At 37.9% G+C, this 16,563-nt stretch overlaps 1 protein-coding gene across 2 annotated transcripts; it reads right to left on the bottom strand.

Moving 5' to 3' along the window:
• Positions 1–3,768: 3,768 nt before the first annotated feature.
• FAM151A (family with sequence similarity 151 member A) lies at positions 3,769–14,643 on the bottom strand. 2 transcript variants are annotated; one of them, XM_087960321.1, is made up of 7 exons: positions 13,959–14,642; positions 11,593–11,739; positions 6,509–6,661; positions 6,257–6,416; positions 5,139–5,363; positions 4,494–4,633; positions 3,769–4,111 (listed from the first exon to the last, which is right to left on the bottom strand). In XM_087960321.1, the coding sequence occupies exons 1-7, from the start codon at positions 14,092–14,094 to the stop codon at positions 4,068–4,070; spliced, it is 1,005 nt and encodes a 334-aa protein (XP_087816447.1). In that variant the 5' UTR covers positions 14,095–14,642; the 3' UTR covers positions 3,769–4,067. The 2 variants fall into 2 exon arrangements, with proteins under 2 accessions (XP_087816447.1, XP_087816446.1); XM_087960320.1 differs by lacking the exon at positions 4,494–4,633 and having other exon boundaries at positions 13,959–14,643.
• Positions 14,644–16,563: the final 1,920 nt, after the last annotated feature.

Raw genomic sequence — 16,563 nt, forward strand, 5'->3', positions numbered from 1 at the left:
CTCGTATTTACATCTATAAATGCACAACCCAACTGCTTGCAGGATGGGTTTCTTGTGAATCTCCAAAGCTATCTTAAATAAATGCCATATTAAATACGAGCGGGCTCTGAAAATCCAGTTCGTGTTTGAGAATGCCCAAGCTTTTAAAATGCTCCCAAATCCCTTTGGCTTGCCATTAGCTCACTTGCTCTGATATTACAAGAACTTGAAAACAAGAAACAGTCTCTGAGGCTTTAGAACAGGGGTGTCCAACCTTGGTAACGTTAAGCCTGGAGGACTTCAACTCCCAGAATCCCCAGCCAGCTTGGGAATTCAGTCCAGCTAAGCGAATTGAAAGCTGGCTGGGGAATTCTGGGAGTTGAAGTCCTCCAGGCTTAACGTTACCAAGGTTGGACACCCCTGCTTTAGAATTTGAACTTCATCTCCACCTGAGTTGGATGACTCAGCCTTGATACAGTTTGGTTCAATAATCTTGGGACCTCTGAATCGGCATGCGCAAAATTATCTGCCCGTTTCCAAGATGCACTGTTAGTACTATTTTTTATGGTGTTTGCATAGGTGCAAAAAGTGCTGGTTTTTTTCACCATCTTGTAAATGAGTACTGGTCTTATGAATCCTTGGCTTATTTATGGCTGTATAATAAGCTCATAATTAAGTGATGTCCTGAAGTGGAGTGTTTTAGGCTCTTGCTCTGAACTCTCAGATTACATCCCCCTGTGTAGTTTTAAACAGATTTGCCTATTTCAAGAGTCAGTAGGGAAATGAATGACTTTCTAAACAAAAGTCAGATGGACTTTCCATTCTGATGTTGATAGGGGTGAACAAATCAACTCTCCTAAAATTCCTTGTGGTCCTAAGAACTCTTAATGGGAAGTTTAAACATTCACCAGCACTGCTTAGGTCCATTATGTCCTCTTTACGTGTAGTATTATACTACTTACGAAATTGGCAGAATGCTCATGTAAAACTCATAATCAGAAAATAAATTGCAGTCTACTGATAGATTTGCACTGTATTACCCAGCTGGCAAAGCTGCTGTTTAGAAGTGTGTTACTTTTCACCAGATCTTGTAATTCTGACAACCAGGTTTAAAGCAGTGGTATGGTGGTCTATTCTTTGATAACGAAAATACAAATCTGTACAACTTCCCATTCCTTGTGGGTTTTTTCCTTCTTTAAAAAATATATTGAAAGAATATCTTACAAAGATTTTTAAAATTACAGAAACATACAAGACGAAGTAAAAAGAAAAAGAAAGGGTAATGGAAAAAGTGAAGAAAAACAAAAAAAGAAAGAAAAAGGCATTTAAAATAACGACTTCAGTCTTCTTTGCTGCAGTTAGAAACACAAATCTTTTAAATACTTTTTAATCAGTAAATCTCCAAATCCCCACTAGATTTTTATTCATCTTCAGCCAAAAATCCATAAAAGGTTTCCAATTTTTTTTAAATAAAAGTGGTTCCTACTTAATCAAAACAAATCAATTTAGCAATTTCTGCAAACTCAGCTATCTTGACAACCCATTCCTCCCCTACTGCTGTTTCCATAGTTTTCCATCTTTGTGCCTATAAAAGCCTCACTGCAGTTATATATAAAACTAATTGTTCAGGAGATTTTTTAAAGTTGACTGTCCATAAATCCTAATCAGAAAAGTTCTGCTTTTATCTGAAATTTAATTTTTAGAACTCCCTGCATTACCATATGTATATCAAACATTTGTTTTGCTTTTTCACAAGTCCATCATACATGATAATATATCCCTTTGTGTTTTTCATATTTCCAATGATGATTAGATTACTTTTATACATCTTAGATAATTTCTCTGATTGCATACACCAACAGTATACCTGTTACTGCTGGCTGAATATAAAGACAGACAAACAAACTCTACAAAGGCTTCCATACAAAGTTTCTTTATTGGATCACAAGGCATTCTCAAGGTTATGGTTAAAGTCAAAACTCATGGTTATGTCGAGATCCATCTTAATGTCCAAATCTTTGCATAGTTGACTTCATACTGTGAAAATATAGTGATCTTCATCCCATAATGATGGAGCAAAGGGTGAGACACCAGCACGATGCTGGAGTCCAAGCAAGAGTAAAGGAAACTCCCCCAACCCGACCAAGGATCAATTCAATGACCGATCAGGATTACAGATGTGACCACATGACATGAACTACATTTCCCATGATGCATTAACTACATTTACCATGAGGCATTCCCTTAAGGGGACAGCTCCCAATTCCTTCTTATCTATCCCAATTCCCAATGAACTATATACTGTCTGGACAGCACAATACCATTTTTAAAAAGTGTTATCCAAATTGTAAGACAATGTGAATTTCAGGCCTCGCTGGTGCAGTGGTTAGAGTGCAGTACTGTAGGCTACTTCTGCTGACTGCCGGTTGCTGCAATTTCACAGTTCAAATCTCACCAGGCTCAAGGTTGACTCAGCCTTCCATCCTTCCAAGGTGAGTAAAATGAGGGCCCAGATTCTTGGGGGCAATATGCTGACACCGCTTAGAGACGGTGTAAAGCACTGTAAAGAGGTATATAAGTCTAAGTGCTGTTGCTATTGCTTTTAATCACATTCTATTCCATTGATCCACCTGAATATTATCACCAAAATTCTTGGGCCATTTTTAACATACATTCTATTAAATTTGCTCTTCCTCTTTTTTTCAAATCTCAACAAAAAGTCATACATTTTAACTATCAGATGTTCATCCTTTGTATGTAATTCATTTTCAAATCCCATTGTATCATATTCTATTCCTGGTAGTTTTTTAATCTGTATTAAAAAAATTTCTTAATTTGCATATGAGAACCCTTGAAAACTAAATCCCTCTGCAGTCAATTGTTCGCTTGGTTTCAACTTAAGCTCCCCATTCTCCTGTGCTAGGAAGTCTTTATATGTTAACCATTTATTTTTGCCAGGTGTTTCTTGTCTATAAAACACTTCTTGAGTTGAGGCCAACAAAGGTATTTCATGGTATAGCCCATGTTTGTATCTATTCCATATTCCTAGTATTATGTTCCTAATATAATTATTTTTAATATCTACATTTTAAAAATACCATACCACTTTATCATACCATAAGTAACAATGCCATCCAAACCTCAGACCATGTTCTTCTAAATCTAAAAGTCTCTTATTTCTTAACACTAGTCATTCCTTCATCCAAACCAAACTGCAGATAGGAAAATACCATTTAAGACCAGGTGATTCAATCCTCCCGTTTCTTTTCCATGTTGGAGAAACTTATATTTAATCTTTGGGATTTTTTTCTCTCCTGCCTTCTAAACCTGGGTATTTCGTTTGCACTGTTCAAATGGTACATCAGTTCTCAAAACAGGTATTGTCTGAAATAAGAATAACATTCTAGCTAATGAAGACATTCTTCCCAACAGTGATATTTGTCATTTTTCTCACATTAATAAATCCTATTTAATTTAATTTCATTCCATATTTTATTTTGAAATAACTAACAAGACATGGTAGTAATAGTAATACCCAAATATTTCCCTTTTTCCCCAATCCAAAATCTAGCTTTTATAGATAATTCCTTTTGCTCTTCCATCTTTATATTCTTTGTCAATATCTTTATTTTTTCCTCAGTTTTAAATCCAGTCAATGCACCACATTCCAAGATTTTTTCTTTAATACAGCTGTCCCTTTTAGGTGGTCTCCCAAAATTAAAGTCAAATCATTAGCAAAGGCGCCCTTCATTTATACACTTTTTTTAAAAAAAACTTTCACTCCGATAATTTTGTTATCTTGTCTTTTGGCTTTATTTGAAACATTAAGACCCAGAATGAATAACTATGCAAAAAGTGAGCTTTCCTGCCTCATTCCTTTTTGTATTTGACAAGGCTTGATCAACCTTCCTTCATATTTATTTGTACAATTTGTGAAGTATGTATCAATTGAATCCATGTAATAAAGTTGTCTCCAACGTCTGTATCTTCCAAAATCCGAAAAGTCCATTTTAAATTGTCAAACATTCCCTGTGTTGTAAATTGGCTGTACATTAATTGGTTCCATTCTTTTTCCCAAAATTTTTCATTTAGTTTCTCCATCTTCTTTTTGCACTTGACTCTGGTTGAGAGACTTTGAGGTTATAGTAAAAAGGAAAAAGAAAAGAAAGAAAGAAAAATAAATCAACCACATCAAAATAAATCAAAATAAATTAACCATACCTGTTAAAGTATGTTTCTGATGTACAGTTTTGTGACTGAATCATTTCTGATTTCATCACTTATTACTTAAAGTTAAAAAATAATAGTTTTAAACACTTCTTTTATTTGATTCCTGGAATATATATATTACTGCAAAGCTTTTTATAACCAACTGCCTAGAAAAGGGAAAATGAGTAATGCTCTTTGATTACCTGAAATGCAAATAAGTTTGTGCTGTCTAATCAGATGCTCTTATCTTGTTGGAAACATTAAGGCTTGTTATTTATTTAAAGAAGTACAATTGTTGTACTCACATGCCAATTTTTTGAATTGAGACAAAATAGGTTCATAAAGGTCATAGTAGATTTGTTCAGGTTTGCTGTTGTTTCGAATAAACAGAAGATCTTCCACAGTAACTGGATCAGTCTTCCCTTGCCACAAAGTCAGGCTGTATCTAGAAACAAAAGATACTTGGGCCTTGAAAGAGATTTTCAGAACTTATGTAGTTGCCTCTCCCTCTCCCTCTCCCTCCCTCTCTCTCTCTCTCCCCTTCTCCCTCTCCCTCTCCTTCTCTCCCTCCCGGCCTCCCTCCTGCCCTCCCTCTTTCCCCTCCTTCCCACTCTCTTTCTCTCATACACACACAGTGAGAGAGACTTTGATTTAATCATGATTTGTTGAACAAACTACAGTCAGTCTTGCAGATGAGAAAGCAATAATGGCTTGTTCTGCCAATTCTGATTTATTCTTTATTCTTCTTCAAGTATCTGGGAGAAACCAATTCTGATTGAGCGCTTTCAATCCAGATGTGATGGGATCACCAATTCCAGAACTTTCATTCAGTCTGGTCACTTGGCTAAGAATTCTAGGAACCATTCTTTCATTACTTGTAAAGCACAGACATGAGTGAGGGAGGATGGTTTGAATACATCAAGATACAGCCATGCTATCAAAACTCTCACCTTTTGGATTGACTCAGAAGCCAACTCAGATGAGTCCAGGCTGGTTTTACCATGACAGCTCTTACAGGGAAGGTGATTTGCTGAGGGAGGTTTCCCACAAGGGAATGCATTTCCTCCACCATACTCTGCGTATAGGTCTTGTTTGGAAAGTGAGCTAAATAGAGGGTTGTCCATCCCGGAGAAAGAGTGCAGTTTGGAAACTTCTCCTGAATGAGAGTCAGGAATCTAAGAAGCAATCGGTAACAACCATGTAGTCACAGTTCCATATGCATTAAAAGAAGAAAGCCATTTATAAGCCTTCTCCATACTGGACTAGGCATGATTTTATGTGCAGTATGTCCATTGGACAATTTGATTTAGAAATAACATTTGATATCCAGAGATTCAGTCTGGCTCCAAGTGAATTTCTATTGACAAGGTATGGACTTGAATTGACATCTTCCTAGCTAAAATCTAGAAAGCACTACAGAAAAGTTTATCAGTATGCAGGGACAACTTACTCACATGATAAATCCACAATTTCATTTGGAGAAGACAGATTTGGCATGTGCTTTGTGGACATCTCATGTGACTTTCTGACTGTGGCAGCCAAAGTGTCTGGTACATCCTGGCACATGTACATTTCTAATCAAATCTGCCAATCTGCTATCTCAGATCTTTAGGACAACTTCATTAAAGATTAGGTTTATTATCTTGTTATTCATCAGATGTAAACACAGTAATCTGTTACTTGTCTTAGATAAGGGCTACAACAATAAAAGTTAATGCCTCTTATAAAAGAATATTTTCTTAATATATAGCATCAGGAAAGGAGGAGTCATAGCTCAGGGATGAGAAGTCATAGATTCAGTCCTAGTTTATCATAATAGATTACTGCCATTCAAAGCTTCATTGACCAACTTTTTTTTTAAACGTGGTATCAAATATTTGGGTTATGCCTCTTATCTCCAGCTAACGATTCTAAAGGCACCAGAGTGAAAAAAAAGGCTATTATAGATAGGATTGTGGTCAATGAACCAATAGTTTGTCTTGGCTTAAGGTGGCTTTTTATGGTCCTTGGAAATAAGTAGTATAATACATACTTTTATATAAATATAAGAGAAGTTCATTTTACTCACTGGCTTGCATTAACTGCAATATCAATAGGAACATTTGGCCCTTTCAGAATATCTGCGTTTAGCCAAACAGGTCGGTCAATATTCAACTCAGAAGATGTTTTTAGTAAGATATCCAAAGATGGACCCACTGTCTTGATGTTTTTGAAGTCCAGCTTGATCACTACCGGCAAGAAGAAGAAATCCTTGAGAAAGCTTTATTTCTTTTCCCCATTCATTCCAATTGATGTCTCTTTTTTAATAGCAGTGTTATACCTTTATCAGATAACCTGAGCACTGTCGTTAGCCAATCCTGAAGTGTATTGTCACTGTAGATGACAGGGGGGTGGGCCATAATCGGTTTCTCTGTCTCATTGGGCGTATTGTATCCTTCAAGGGTGACATCAGATTCTAGCGCCATGACATCAGCTGCCCTCAGAGAGAAGGAGAAAAAGAGAACATTGAAAAATGAAGGGAGGCTTTTCATGGAAATTCCATTGGAACAACTTATATGCATAAAAATTACCAAGGATTTATTTCAAATTTGAGGACCTAGGAAGGGATGGGAACAAGGATTAAAGTAGTGCTGTGCAGCAAATCATCTGTAATTTTTGTTAACATGCAGCTCAGAACTTTTATGGGATTCCCTGAAAGAGCATTCGCTTTGAGGATTTTGTTTCAAGAGACAAGAACAAACTCAGTGAAATTCTCATAAATGATGTCTGATAGTTCTGTACTTACTTAAGTTACAATTTTGTCCAATAACTCATCACATTCTACCATCATCTCTCCAACAATCTGTAGCCTTCCTGACTTCCATACCTCAATTGAAATCCAAGGGATATCACAATAACAACACTTTTGCCATAGTCTTCTTCAGATTGAAAATGTGGGCTAATTCTAAGCCACTTCCAACAATAAATAAGCCCAGAAACATTACCAAGAAAAATTCAAAGGATATTCTCAAACATTGAACAAGAGAGAGGGAGGGAGGGAGGGAGGGAGATTTTTTGTGAGGGGCTTTTGAGAAATTGCAAGCAGATTTTGGCATATCAAATCTCAGGTTCAGTTATTAGCATCACTGCACAGGGCTGAAAATATTACTGAGAACATCTATCCATTAATGAGTTAGATAAGTCAATGACCAATTCAATGTAAAATAACTTCTTACTTGTCCATAGATACTGTATAAAGTCTGTGCTTCTCTTTCAACTTTTATTTTTGGCTATTTTTAAAATGAAAAAAATCAGCACACATGAGGCAAAAGATGGCACAGTTTTCTAAATGTAAAGTGACTGGCAGTTTTTTGGATGCATAAAATTAACAAGCTGTGAAGATAGCCAAGGCCTCCTGGTTGCTTTTGCTACACAACCCACCATTCTGAGATCTGGCCCCTATTTTTTTAGTATTTACAAGTTTGGATCTATGGCTCTGTGTCCATGATGGCAAACCTATGGCTCGCATGCCAGAAGTGGCACGCAAAGCCCTCTCAGTGGGCATGTGCACCATCGCCAGCTGTTCTTCTGGTTTCTGGCACTCCAGTGCACATGAAGGCCACCTGTCCGGCATGTGCTTGTGCACCGGTCAGCTGGTCTTCAGGTTTCAGCACTCCGGCACGCACGCACATACTCACACTTTCCAGTTTGGGCACTCAGTGTCAAAAAGGTTCACCATCACTGCTCTATGCTCTTTTGTTCAAAGTAGAGTTTCTTGTTTTCCTGTTACAGTAATATAGTCCAGCAGTAAAGTACATGGTGACTGTATTATTTTTTTGCCCTTGTGTGGTGCTTTATATATAAAACAGAATATCTAACACTTTTCCATCTGCTCCCCAAATGATTTGGGGGAGGGGGGTAGCCAAATTATGGAGGTATGACTATTTAAAAATTATATACCAGACACATGCTTTGGGGATTCTTTTTTCATTCTAAATCCATTCTAAAAAGTACACAGTAGTTTTAAACTCCAGTAATTTCCTAAGTAGGTAAAATTATGTTAATTTTCTGCTTGCGTTGGATTTTTTGATTCCTCTTATTGGGCATCTCTGTAATCTTGCTAGGTAATCATCATCTGAATAACACTTTGTACCATATCTATTATATGAATAGGGAATTTCAATTGTTCCTGTCTCCCAATAATTCGTCAATTCTTCATAAAATATGTGATTTTCTTCATACTCAAATAAATGTTTGATTTGTTTCAAAAGGTTTAATACATAAATTTGATAAACAAGGCATAGGATTCTACCTTCCTATAACTATGACAAGGTGGTAAGTCATTTCAGGCAATTCCATACAAAATGCAGTGTTTTGCATACTAGATATTTGTAGAGTACAACTAAAACCATTCACTTATCATTATCATTCCAGTTTAATCAGGGGTGGGATTCTACCACTTCGCACCTATTCGCTAGAACCAGTTGTTAACATTCTAAGCAATTTGGAGAACCAGTTGTTTGAAGAATTTACTGTCCTAATCCTGTAAGGAAGGTAGGAAGAAAACATTCTGGTGTTGCTTACAGAAACTGCCTCTCCATTAACTCTTATTACATTCTTGGCAGGACTAGACTTCCTGTCTCTGGAACTTCTCTGGAGTTTTTCCCCCCTCCTTTGCTGGTACTTTGCTTGTGTGGAGTGACCATTCAACATTACAATGGCACTGAAAAAAGTGACATGACCATTTTTCACACTTACGACTGTTGCAGTATCCCCACAGTCATGAGAGGCCAGGCGAGGAGACACATGCCTCGATATGAGTGATATTGAGTTGGCCATGCCCAGCCAATAACATGACTACTAAGCCACTCCCACCAACTAAGCCACATCCACAGAACCAGTTGTTAAAACATTTGAATCCCACCCCTGAGTTTAATCCATCTTTTTTCCTCATCACTGGAAGATTTCAAGGACTTGACTAACAGCAAAGAATGATTTGGTTCATGTGTTAAAATTTAACAGAATTTTTAATTTATAATCCATTTCTTGGTGATTTAAAGAAATGTTCAGTCTTTATCTATAAAACTAAAATTAGACCAGAACGTTTTTAAAAAATGGTTTGTTTCTTATTGAAATAAATTTATAAAATATTGCAAGCATTGTGCCTATTAAATAATGTTTATTTGTGTTACCAAAGAGTCTAAGAATTCAAAGCGTTGGATTCTTTTTTCAAATAGACAAAAGAAAGGGCATTTGTTTTTCAGGAAGCAAGTAGAACCAGTTACGATTTGCTTACTTAGTGCTACTAACCTGTTCAGTCAGGCATGTTGTTATTTGATGGTGAGTGACGTACTCCCAGTTCATTTATAATCTATTTCCACTACAATTGGAAGCAATTACAGCTATTAGGGTTGTAACTTTTGGAAATGTTTTCAGTGTAAGTGACATCCTCATCCCCAGAGCAATTTTGCACACATTTTATTATGCAGAAATAATTGGACCATGTACCACTTCACTTTTAAGGGGAAAACAAAACTGGACAGCCTGCATAAAAGAAGGAGGAGTGGGACAAGGAAGACTGCCAGCTCAGTCTACCCTTTGATTTACAATAAGTTGTTGCTGCTGTTTTTCTTAGCATTTAATTCAATGATTGAGTATTTACTTATTTTTGCAGCTCCCTCATCAATTCTTGCAATGAAATTTATCAATGAATGATGCAATAAGAAGGTTTATTTATCTGTTGGCACAGAACCCAATGCTGTTTAAGGCTAAAAAGAAAATTAAATTCACCCAAGGTTATCTAACTATTTTGTGTATCCCGAAGAGGACTAGAACCTAGATTGCCAGCTCCTAGCACCTTAAATGCTACACCACAAATTGGAATGTATTCCACTACAGTTGCTGTGTACATAAGTGCCTCCTCAGCAGGTTCTGTCCACTTCTGTAGAACCGGTTGCTCTGGAGAGCAGCAAAAAGAGAGCATATGTAGAACTGGTTCTATGTTTGCTGCTGTTTTGGCCCACCCGCCCGCCTGGGCTCTTACCTGACTTTTATATCCTGCGTTTTCAACTGCAGCTGCTTTGCGCGACACAGCTGCGGTTGAAAAAGCAGGAAAAAAGGGCTTTTGCAACCGCTGCGCACTTGCACGTAGCGCTGCTCAGCTATCTGGGCAGCTCAGCAGCTCGTAAATTGCACATGCACGCATGACGCAGAGCGACAGAACCCGTAGTTATACCCACCGGATCCCATCCCTGCTCCTCAGTCCTCACCACTTCTGTTAGAACCCCAATCAAGAACAGATTAGAGAGGAGACACCAAATGCCAGGTTGGTTGTTAGGCAGAAGGAAATGTTACATTGGGAATGGCTGGGAAAAGAGTACTTCAGGATAAAGGGAACAAAAACAAGAACTGGAGTAGTTATGGGAAAAGATGGGATTGCTAAGAAAATGTTGGGTGTGTGGAACTAATGGAAGGTTGGGAAAATCATTGTATTTGAGGAGGAATGTGTAGTGGAGTGACTGGAAAATAGACAGGCAGCACACCAGAGAAAGAAATTTGAGGAGCATCTGGGAGTTTCTAATTGTGGCATCTTGTCTGCTCAGCTCTGGCAGCACTGTTGGCATAGCAGTCACTTTAAATGCAGTGAAAACAGCCAATACACCCATGAACAAAACCTGGCCAATTATAATGGAAAATGGCAAAAAAAAAAAAAAATGAGAAAAATTTGCAGGATTTATTCTGGTCCCAAGATTTATTTTTCTGTAATGAGACTTTTTGTGTGTGATGATGCTTGTTTTGAAAACAAATTCAGGGTTCAGAATTCCCAAAATAGAAATAGGGATGCTCTCTCTTTCTCTGGTATATCTAGGCTTAAAATTTATAAACACACAGTATGTATTTAGAAAGAGAACTCACTGAGTTAAGTGGGATTTACTTTTGATCACATGTTGCTTGCTAAAGGTAAAGGTTCCCCTCGCACATGTATGCTAGTCATTTCTGGCTCTCTACGCCTGGTATCCCCAACCTTTTTGGCGGCTACGACATCAGCGGCGCCCCATCTTGTTGATGAAAGTGCTTCTGGTGAGCTTTGCTCATCTTCCTTACAAAGCTGAAGAGCCAGCACTGTCCAAAAAAATCTCCGTGGTCATCTGGCCAGCACGACTAAATGCCGAGGGTGCACAGAACGCTATTACCTTCCCATCAAAGTGATTCCTATTTTTCTACTTGCATTTTTACATGCTTTTCAACTGCTAGGTTGGCAGAAGCTGGGACAAATAACGGGAACTTACTCGGTTACACGGCACCTAGGGATTCGAACTGCCAACTTTTTTGATCGACAAGCTCAGCGTCTTAGCCACTGAGCCACCACGTCCCTTATGTTGTTTGCTACACGTGTCCAAATTAGAGAGAAAGCACGGATCTTACCTTTTAAGGCCTCGTCCATGTCATTCTTACTATTTGCAGCATGATACCAGGTGACCAACAATCCATCTTTTCTGTCTATTCTCTTCAGATTAAGCAAATAATCTAATACGTCTCCGCCTGAATAAAAGGAGGGCCTCGGTTCCATGTCTGAAAGATTCAATCGGGACATTGTACAAGAAATAAATCAATTCAATTCATACTAATCTCTACCAGGGGTGTCCAACCTTGGTAACGTTAAGTCTGGAGGACTTCAACTCCCAGAATTCCCAAAGCTGGCTGGGGAATTCTGGGAGTTGAAGTCCTCCAGGCTTAACGTTACCAAGGTTGGACACCCCTGCTCCAGACCAAGATGAGGAACATTTAAGGAACATAACCACCTCTAAGGTATCATCAATATTTGGGACCTATTAACACATATAGGTAGTCCTTGACTACTTTTTGTTTAGTGACCATTCAAAGTTACAATGGCACTGAAGACAGTGAATTATTTTCACACTTTACGACCATTGCAGCATCCCCATGGTCTCACAATCAAAATCTGGACTCTTGGCAACTGGCTCATATTTATGACGGTTGCAGTGTCACAAGGTCATGTGATCACTTGTCGTAACCTTCTGACAAGCAAAATCCATGGGGAAGCCAGATTCACTTAACAATCGTGTTACTGCTTTAACTACTGCTGTGATTCACTTAATAACTATGGCAAGAAAGGTCCTAAAATGGGGGGAAAATTCACTTAACAACTGTCTCACTTAGCAATAGAAATTTTGGGCTCAGTTGTAAGTTGAGGACTACCCGAAGTTTCTTATCTTTGTTTATAGGAACACGTTTCATTCTCTTCAGTCAGGAAAGAATATTCAGTACTTTTTCTTCCCGTATAAGGTATGTTTCTGGAAACAAGCCTACATTTAGTCTTGTGTAGTTCAAATGCATGGAGAAATTACCAAGCTGGACTAACAATGAGAATATTACCTGGCTTAAGTGGACCTATGTTTGGATTCTAAAGTTGGCTTCATAAGACTTACTACGGTTTACCGTAGTTTCTTCTGTACTCAGATTGCAAAGATTCAGAGCCTATGTAGCTCAAAGTGCTTTACAAACTGGATTGATTGAGAAAGAAAAGTAAGAACTCAAAGGAGCATTGTAGGTTAGTAGGATGTTTGCATGCAATCACTTTGCTTTATTTGCAAAATGTTATTGGATACAGATGGTTATGTCCTTGTGAAACCCTCTAATCTTTACCTACAGTTTTCCCCGCTTATTTTTGTTTTCAGAAAAAAAATATTTTAAGGAGGAAATGATGAAATTGTTCAGGTATCTTCTGAAGGCACTCATCCATCTGGAATCACTTTCACTGTGTATCTTTCTCCATGGTTGGTAGCTGAGTTAGTCTGTATATTCTACCAACAGACAGTTTCTATAGTTTCAGGTCATTTTCTTCATGAATTCAGCTCTAGGAGAGATTCTATAAGGCTATACACCATTAAACTGAAATAAGTCTTCTTTCTCTCAATGGGACATACTTTTAAACCTGCACCTTGTAGGAATATTTTACTGCAGATCTAAATCTAAAGTTAAATGGTATCTTTCATTATACCAATAGCTCAGTCCAATATACAATGGGCAAGTGTTCATATTGTACATAATTCTTTCTTAGGATCATCTGCTAATCAAAATATTCTGTGAAATAGGAAACCTAGGCTCTGAACAAGATGCAAATTAAAACCAACAGTTAATAAAAATGGTGAGATTCAAAATAAAAGCATAGATCTCTAATACCAGCATAAGAAAAAATAAATAAATGAAACACTTGAGAGTTTAAATGAGGGGGGAGATCTCCAGCACCCCAACTGAGTCCTTGAAAACAAATGATATACCATGCCAAATCTTCACAAAATTAATATTGTACAGTTGTTTTATCTGTATCCATATCTATATGTAGTTTGTAACAGAATTAAGAATGTAAAAGTTTTATACATATGTATTTCATTGCTCCTTATTAGCACAACTGATTCTTATGTGCCAAGATTTTGTCAGGAAAAGATTTGGAACAGCTCCTTCACATTGTTTTTGGAGAGCTGACATGTTATAAAAAGGTAATTTTTAAAATGCCCTTTATAATCTGCTGAATCAACCATTGACTCTGGCAGTTTGCAATAATTAAAAAAAACACTGTGCGTACAGTAATAAAGAACATAAAGAATTAAAGTAAAAGTCAGGTTATGTTTAAAATCTAGCACAGCTGTCACTTATCAATATAATCCAAATATGAATAATCATATGAAATCCTGAACCTGCAATCATTCACTCGTTGAAAACACTGGCTCCCAGCTCAAAGGCGTTTGGCTTAGCTTGGAATTTCCTACCTTCTAGAAATTGTTTTCTGACGGCCAGCCACACTAAGAGAGCGATGCAGCCAGAAATCACTGCCACAGCACTGATCAAAGCAACAACTGTTCCTTTTCTTCCAGAAGAAGAACAGCCCATCTTGGAAATGATCATATATTTGATGTGCAAAAGTTTCTTGGCATCTGTGTTTCAACAATGACACCTTCTTTTCCAATGGAAGGCAAGAAAATCAATGGAAGTCGAAAAGAATTCTGAAGAATTTCATTCCAGCAAGAAACCCTGGTTGATGAAACCAGGATCCAAAACAAATTCAACAGGGTATGGTCCAAGTGAGCATTTTCTTGATCAAAACTCTTCTTTAAAATCTACAATTCTTTTTGTGGTTATTCGAACAATGGTAATGGTAGAGCTTTCTCTTGAACAAATTTCTTGTGCTGTCATACTATTCCCATGTTACTTCACTATGCAGTTTGTCCATTCTTTCTTGAAGAATTATAACATGGCTGAAAAATTTCTGATCATCTGGTATTGTCACCTCCCAAAAAATCTTGTAACAGATACTCAGTTCCTTGCAGAATGTGCTTGCTAATAATTATAGGCTGTTGAGCAGGATTTAAAAATGAAGAACAGAACAGGTTCTCATAAGGAAACTCCAAACAACAATGACTTCTCTGTGGCTCACGAAGAACTCTGCAAAAAGCCTCTCTGGTTATGCCTATTATAGATGGAATTTGAGTCCCTCCTTCATTCCGTGTCAATCAACTCAACAAGTGCTTTGAGTTTAAAGTCCATCTTTCCAACAACTGAAAATGGAAAGAAGGTTTTTCCTGTCAAATATTTGTGGCATTGGAGCCATAGATGTGAAAGTTAGGGTTGAGAGCTTTCTTCAGAAAGCTTTTCAAAACTCCATGGGCAAATATTGGGTCTCGCCAAATCTTGCAGAAAGAAAATCTTGCATTTTTAAATTAGCAGGTTAGAAATAGAATACCTTATGCCACCAGACTTGAAATTCTAGACCTAGAAAACCTTGAATTACGCCGTCTTCGGTCTGACTTAAGCATGGTATACAAAATCATACATTGCAATGTCCTACCTGTCAATGAATACTTCAGCTTCAACCATAACAACACAAGAGCACACAATAGATACAAACTCAAAGTAAACCGCACCAAACTTGATTGCAGGAAATACGACTTCAGCAATAGAGTGGTCAATGTCTGGAATACTCTACCCGACTCTGTAGTTTCTTCCCCAAACCCCAAAAACTTTAACCTTAGACTGTCTACTATTGACCTCACCCCTTTCCTAAGAGGTCTGTAGGGGGCGTGCATAAGCGCACCAACGTGCCTACCGTCCCTGTCCTATTGTTTCTCTTATTCTTTTATTTTTCTTATATGTAACCATTTCATGTATTCACAACTATGTATACATTTATACTTATTATCTTGTAAACAATTGGCAAATCAAATAAATAAATAAAATAAATAAATAAACCACGGTGATAAGATCACATCTTCATTTTTCCTATCCTTCCCAGATTTTTTTTTTTTAAAAAAAACATATTAATCTACAGCTATATGTATCCTGGGAGATGCAGAGATTGAACTTATCCCACTGTACATACAGGAGACTGGAGGAAAACCCTAGCAAATCTCTATAAAGCCTCTCAGAATCTGTCTGGCTTTGCATATCCCAAGGTGAAGATGGGCTTACAATTGATATACTGGGCCAACTCCTGAGTCTTCTCTCATTGTTGTCAAGTTAGAACCATGGCAACCAGCTCAAGCTGATCCAGGTAGCAAAATTACAAGAGCACCACGGAGGAGGAAGTGTTTTAGGGCACAGCCAGGTGACAATATTAAATTGCTCTCCTCCAATCGATGAGCTGGCAGAAAAGTATGCCAGCGTAAACTGTGCTGCCCTTATTGATGCTAATCCCTATTCTGACACAGAAATGAGGCCAGTGACTGGTGCCTATCTTTGTAAATTTAATATGGGACAAGTTAAGCAACTGATGGTTCTCTTTGGCATTATTCCTCCCACCAAGCATCACATGCCAGCATAAGAAAACACCCCTTTTCTTAATATCGAGTGTGAGGTTAGGTGCTCATAAAAGAGTAGAGTAGATTAACTCTACTTTGCTGGCAGAGAAGTGCTCCATGCCTATGATATATTATGCTGGTTTTGACATCAGGTCTAGCATTCTGCGCTGTGATTAGAATGCAGTAACTCACTGCTCACTCCAGAAGTTTGATCCTGACAAGGGTCAGGGTTGACTCAGCTTTCCATCCTTCCAAGGTTGGTAAAATGACAATCCAGACTGTTGGGGGCAATATGCTGAGTCTGTAAACCGCTTAGAGAGGGCTGTAAAGGCACTGTGAAGCGGTATATAAGTCTAAGTGCTGTTGCTATAAGAGCAGTAAATCTGTAGCCCAGCTATCAGCAGCGGCAAGCACAGAGAGGGGTTGAAAGAAAAAGGAGCATTTTGAAAGATCCCACAAATTTCATCTGCCGCATTGACTATATGCCAGCAAGTTGGTGTCAACTGTTAAAGATCACAAAGTTTCCTCAGTTTCCCCTTTTGTAAGTTCCTGGCTGCTTCGCCTTCAGTCAGAGAGAGCT

This window comes from Notechis scutatus, chromosome 3 (assembly GCF_049901735.1).
Source record: "Notechis scutatus isolate UNSWTSFEM ecotype Mainland chromosome 3, rNotScu1.2, whole genome shotgun sequence".
In the NCBI taxonomy this organism is placed as follows: Eukaryota; Metazoa; Chordata; class Lepidosauria; order Squamata; family Elapidae; genus Notechis; species Notechis scutatus.